General features: G+C 36.4%; 1 protein-coding gene across 1 annotated transcript in view; it reads right to left on the bottom strand.

The window, feature by feature from the left end:
* Positions 1 to 2578: 2578 nt before the first annotated feature.
* ASB4 (ankyrin repeat and SOCS box containing 4) overlaps positions 2579 to 6000 on the bottom strand; it is a 52915-nt gene continuing 49493 nt past the window's right edge. The window contains exon 5 of the mRNA XM_016131466.2: positions 2579 to 5020. Within this exon, the coding sequence (XP_015986952.1) occupies positions 4832 to 5020 (189 nt within the window). The 3' untranslated portion in view covers positions 2579 to 4831. The remainder of the gene's footprint in view (positions 5021 to 6000) is intronic.

The following is a 6000-nucleotide window of genomic DNA, read 5'->3' as shown; positions in this document are numbered from 1 at the left end:
CCAAACACTGACTTTCAGGTTTCCCCAAACATGGAATGGGGCAGTGAGTAAACGTCTTCCCTTGTGACTCTGGGCAATGTCTGGACTCCTTGACTTTGAAAAGGTCCCCTGGTATTTATGTTTTACTTCGTTCTAAGATTGCCTCGCAAGTTCTATGATGATAATTTTGTTTTGCTGATTCCTCTGTGCTTCATAAGCACTAAGAATGAACCCACTGGTGTTTTTAATTTAGGAAGTACATGGTGGCATCTTTATTTTATTCCCTTGGCTGGATTAGCATATATTTGCATAGTTGTTATCCATTATCTTTGAAGTATACCTATATCTGAGAAAACCAATTACTCAAAAGAAATTTAAGCACACCTGATCCAGTGAGTGTTGTTAAAAGGAAAAAGATAGAAATCAACTGCTTCTTGGAAGATGTTTTTGCATATTTCATGCATTGCTTTTCACTAGTGACAGGTGTGACTAAAAATATGAAGAAGAGGAATTATCACTGAAATATAAGTTTTGAAAGGGATTTTTAATCAAAAGATGTATAACAGGTTGACAGAAAAATAGCTCAGTTAGAGTGTATCTAATTTTTAAAAAAACTGTATACTTTCTTACTTCTTAGTAAAACAAATAAACAAAAGCTTTCATCTACTGAAAGTGAATCTTGAATTGACTTGATATCAACACTTCTTCCTTCCACATTTTGCAGATAACTACACATTTATTAGTACTGAATAAATTCTTGAAAATGAAAGAATAATTGATTGAAATTCCCCAACTTCCCTTATTCATTCGCTCTAACGTGAAATAACCCTCACTGCCAAGAATCTCATTGTTTATACTCCTCCTGTTAAAAGTTAAGCTCTTCCTATTCTTTCCCTCACTGAAGATGGAAACAATGGATCAGCCCTCTCTGTCCACATGATAAATCTTCAAGTGACTCCATAGCCTTCAAGAAACAGTAAAAGGAGTCACTACATCCTTGATAAATCCACTTATAAGAGGGCAAATTGCAAAAATTAATCAATTTGCCTGTTTGCTATTTCTTCAACATCAATGTTATTTCCACCTCCATCCCCTATTTCAAAAAGTCCAGGAAGGTCAGGGACCTGGTTTGATTTGTTCTTCCATTCATTCCTAGCTGCTAGCAAAGTACCTGGCACATGATAGGAATTTAACAAATATTTCCAAAAGTGAACAGAAATTGATTATGTATCACCTTCAGCTATAGCTTCGTGCTACAAACATATTACCCCACGGGTAGAAACCTCTTCCTAAATAATAATGATTATGACAATAACAAGGATAATAATAATAATAATAATAATAATAATAATAATAATAATATACTTACTGAATGTCATGCTCTGTTCTACATGCTTTAATATATTAACAGTTTAATCCTCTAACAAGGTTCAGGACAGACTACCTCCACATATGGCACATGGCATACTATTTTAAGCTGAAAGAGTATGAGAAAGCAGCAGAAGCAGGGAGGTCACGCTGACACCATCCCTTTATCCTCTGGAACAGATCATAATACCTTCCTGCCCTCCCTGTACCTGGAGGAAAGGGGCATCCTTATCATCTAAGACAAAGGGATATCAAGAAAAATTCTAACAAACAGGCCTCAGATTCCCCCAGTTTACTACAATTACCTCGTACTCCTTAACCTATCCCATTTCTACATGACTGCCTACTCATCATCAAACCTAGCATTAAAATACTCAAGTCTAACTTTTTTTGAGATCTTTGTTTCCCTATGAAGACTCCTGTGTCACATAAAAATTTATATTAAATGAATTTGTATGCTTTTCTCATGTAAGGTCTTTGTCAGTTTAATTTTCGGACCCAGCCAGGGATCCTAAGAGGGTCAAGGAAAACGGTTTCTTTCCCACACCTCAAAACAATCATATAAAAGTCTTGAGGTAGATACCATTATTATTCCCATTTTACAACTAAAGAAACTGAGGCATGAAGCAAAGTTGTCATTTTCTCTAGATAATAGGTCAAATAAGGTTGAGAGGCAGAATATAAATCCATATAGACAGGTACTAGAGCCAAAATTCTTAACATCTAACTGTAAAGCATCTATTTAGACTCCTCAAGAAAGTGACAATGAATTCCTTACAGCTATTAGCTACAGTGTCTGTGCTTCAAGGAAACTGAGTGAATAACTGGATTCTTTTTAAAAAGTTTCCAATATGTGTCAGTTTAAAACTTTGTGAAGTTTTCACTGTCAGTTGAGTAACAAAAATGTAAGGCTCACTTGTTTTTTTCCCACACTGATAATCCACTGCAAATGATTTGTTATTTTCTTTATCCCTACAAACAACTTTTGACTGCTGTGTTTTTTATTAGAGGCCACTGGGTTCAGGATAGCTGGACAAAGTGGCAATGTAACACTAGATGATTAAAAAAATAGAACACAAGTGTCTAGATCTTGAGAAGGGGAGAAAACTGAATAGGTGGTCTCATATCAAAGATGCATCCACGTATAGCTTACAGAGAGTTTTTTTTTCCCAGGCCATTAAATGACTAGAAAGTAACAAAGGCATCGTGAGGATATGATTTCCTCGTTGCTGTTTCCCAGAATTGTGTGAATGGTGAGAATGCAGGGAAATGAAAAACCCAGGAGAAAAGAGATGGTGATAGGCAGAAGAGAATAATGACTCAGGACAATCGCTTTATTGTTATTAAAATGCTCTTGTTCTTACTGCAATAGCCTGCGTTCTGAGTTTACTTTTTGCTTTTTTTTTTTTGAAAGTATTATTTATTTCCAGGCACATCACCTCATTCTCTTTTTCTTTATAAAGGTTGAAGAAAGCAATTCCAAGTGTAGAGTTTGTCAGCCTAACTGTTGAAAAGTCAGTTAAGGAAAAATCTTCTCAGTAAATAAACAACTCAGGAAGATGAAAGATGACAGAAGAGCTTTATTTAAGTTATCTGAATAAAAGTTCAAAGATGAGGAAAAATAACCTTAAATCCATGAATAAACAATTCAAAACAAATAGTCATGTATTATATCCTAGATTAACACAAAATGTTTAAACACAAGCAAGCAGACTGAGAAACAATATTTCCTCATGCATGGAACACCCTCTCTCCTTGTTCTCAGCATCGATTTTATTACCTAAATTGTTGCATCACGAATTTTTCTGCCAGAATTTTCCTGAAGGTGGAGGGTAGTATGTACCTCTGCTCAGCATTCCAGTATGTGTTTTCACGACTTGATGTAAGCAACCTATTTTTGAAGGACCATGTTTTATATAACGGTTCATACAAATTCAGCTTTCTATTCCATAATATAGATCTTGTTTTAATGTAAAATATTTTCCTGAAAATTTCCAATAAAACTGATACTTCGAAAAGATTATTGTATACAACTATGATTTTTTCCTATGTGGCACCAGGAACACAAGAATCCCAGTTTAGAAGCACATTCTAAGTGGAATATTTGACATCATCTCTACTCAAAATTCAGGCTTCTAAAGTTAAATAGGCTAGAGAACCATGCAAATAAAAGAAACCTGTTCACAACTGGCAAAGAGATTTGTTTCTGCTTAATTACTTCTGCTCTGACATCTAAAAAACAATACCAAGTGATTAGCAAGAACAAAAGAGTGAAGCAAGTTGGCCTCCTAAACCACGAGGTCCAGTGGTTAATCATCTATATTTTTCTTTTTGCAAACCCTAACAAACCTAACACATATATCTTTACATTTTTTAAAAACTTTTACCATTTTCCAAAAAGTCTTTTTATTTGCTCTCTGTAGCCAGCCATCGCTAGCAAAGCGCTCCTCATTTTCTTGGTAAAATGCTCTGAAATGTCATCAGTCAGTCTGTTACTAAAAAGACCAACGTGATCAACTGAAAGGTCTTTCCCTTCACACTAAACAGGAAATCATACTAAAATAAAACAATATCTAGATATGCGGAGAAACTTAAAGTGACAAAATTTCCACTCAGGGCAGCAGGAGACCCCTCTACCTCATGCAGTCCCTTCACTCTTTACCTTCATACTTAAAAGAAAACCACACTTCATGTCAAAAACATGACTTTGAAAGACAAGCACTAAGAACGAGTCTGCACCTGTACTCTTGCCCCTGACATTTGACATGGCAGCTTCCTGCTTGTATGTCCGGATCCTCTGCTAGATAGTGAGGTCCTGGAGTGCAGGAGTCCTTGCTTTGGACTCACCATTGCATCTCCAGTCTCTGGCTCAATGAGAGTGTGTGGAAATGTCCACTTTTGACCCTTAAGTGGACTGGTCTTAGTTTTTCATTTCTAAGTTGACTCAAAGATCTTGTTTTGACTACGCTTATGAGTTTTCTTCACTAAAAATAAGTCAAGGAGCTCTGTGTGGGGATGTGGGTTTGCAAAACTACCAACAGGAATTTTTGCTAAGTAGGAATGGGGGGAAGATACCAAGATTAAGAGACCAATCAGAAAGCCTACTATTTTGCCCACTGAACGGTAATGTAAACTTATCACTGATAGGGAGATTGTCTGTGAGAAACTCTGGGTCCCATTTCAAATGAGATACTACATGAAAATGTTTACAAAAATATAACAGGCACCTAGTAATATATAATAGTTATTATTGTTATGTCAGTACTTTCTGGACACATTCTTGTCTTTGTGACTACTTTCACGTTACTTTGTATTTATTTCCCCTCACCACAAAACCCTAGAATTATTGGCACAGTATTTGTAAAGTGTTTTGAAATCCCTGAAATGTTATAATCAACCCAAGTACCATTTTATTTATGCAAACTGTGTCTACCCAAAGAGTCCGCTTAAATATCTGAGATTAGGAACTTCTGTCTCATAAGGCTTAATAAATGATTCCCTCTGGCTCTAAAAGCAAGTACTTTTTCAATGACAATGGGAGGGAAAGCAAAGGAATTACTCTGTGACATCTGTTGTGCAACGTTCTTCGAATGGCGCATCTCGATAAATGCATGAGAGTCCTTGGAGAGTTACTGCACACGCTGAAGAGAGAGTGGTAGAAATCCCAGTGTCTCTGAAAAGGCAGGGAAGACTAGTGAAAGTGAGAAAAGCCTCATTGTTTACATCTGTAGAAATCTACAATGATGAATTTAGGCCCAATTTTATACACAATGGCAGCTTTCTAGGATCTCTGACAGTAAGACAAATTAAACTTGAAATTGAGATGGGGAACTGAGGGGATGGTAGGTAAGGAGAGAAGAGACAGGAGAAGATATAATACTCTACGCTATAATTTAGAACTAGGAAATGAGATAAGATACACTTATGTGAACTGCCTGGACCAGTGTCAACCAAGATAGCAATTTTAAATTAATCTAAATATTATTGTAAGTCCTTTATGCGCCTATTTTAACACGTAATGAAGCTACAGCAACCTTTAAAAGGTAAGGTGGCTAATAAGTAGCAGAATGAGATTGTACCTAAACCGTTGTCCTCCAAGCTTAATGAGCTTTGCACTCTGTACCTGATATCCCTCCGAGTGTTTAAGACAGCCTGTAACTGCTCAGATCAAGAACAGGAGGCTGGGCAGAAGAACTGCTTTACAAAGGCAGCAAAGTCCATACGTAGAGTGAGGACTCAGCTTTGCCAACAGCTTTTCTGTGTGACCCATCACAAGGTTTTTAATGCAGTTGACCCTGATTCCAGTTTAGTCGCCTTCCTTTCCTTTGCTACCAGACAAGCAGCTCCAGCCACAGACTTGCTTCTTTAAATTTTCTTGTCATGAGTTAACACATCAGTTCCATTTTTCCCTTGAAACTTCAGGTTAGAAGCACTGACCCCCTGTGCAGTCAAAAATCTGTGTACAACACTTGACCTCCCCAAAATTTAACTAATTAAAGCCTAATATTTACCGGAAGCCTTAGTGATAACATAAACAGTCAATTAACACATATTCTGTATGTTATATGTATTACATACCATGTTATTACAATAAAGTAAACTAGAGAAAAGAAAATATTATTAAGAAAATCATAGGACAAGAAAATGCATTTA

This window comes from Rousettus aegyptiacus, unplaced genomic scaffold (genome assembly GCF_014176215.1).
Source record: "Rousettus aegyptiacus isolate mRouAeg1 unplaced genomic scaffold, mRouAeg1.p scaffold_m13_p_13, whole genome shotgun sequence".
NCBI classification, from domain to species: Eukaryota; Metazoa; Chordata; class Mammalia; order Chiroptera; family Pteropodidae; genus Rousettus; species Rousettus aegyptiacus.
Note: the sequence above shows the minus strand (reverse complement) of the source record. Positions and strands in the feature narration are given on the sequence as shown.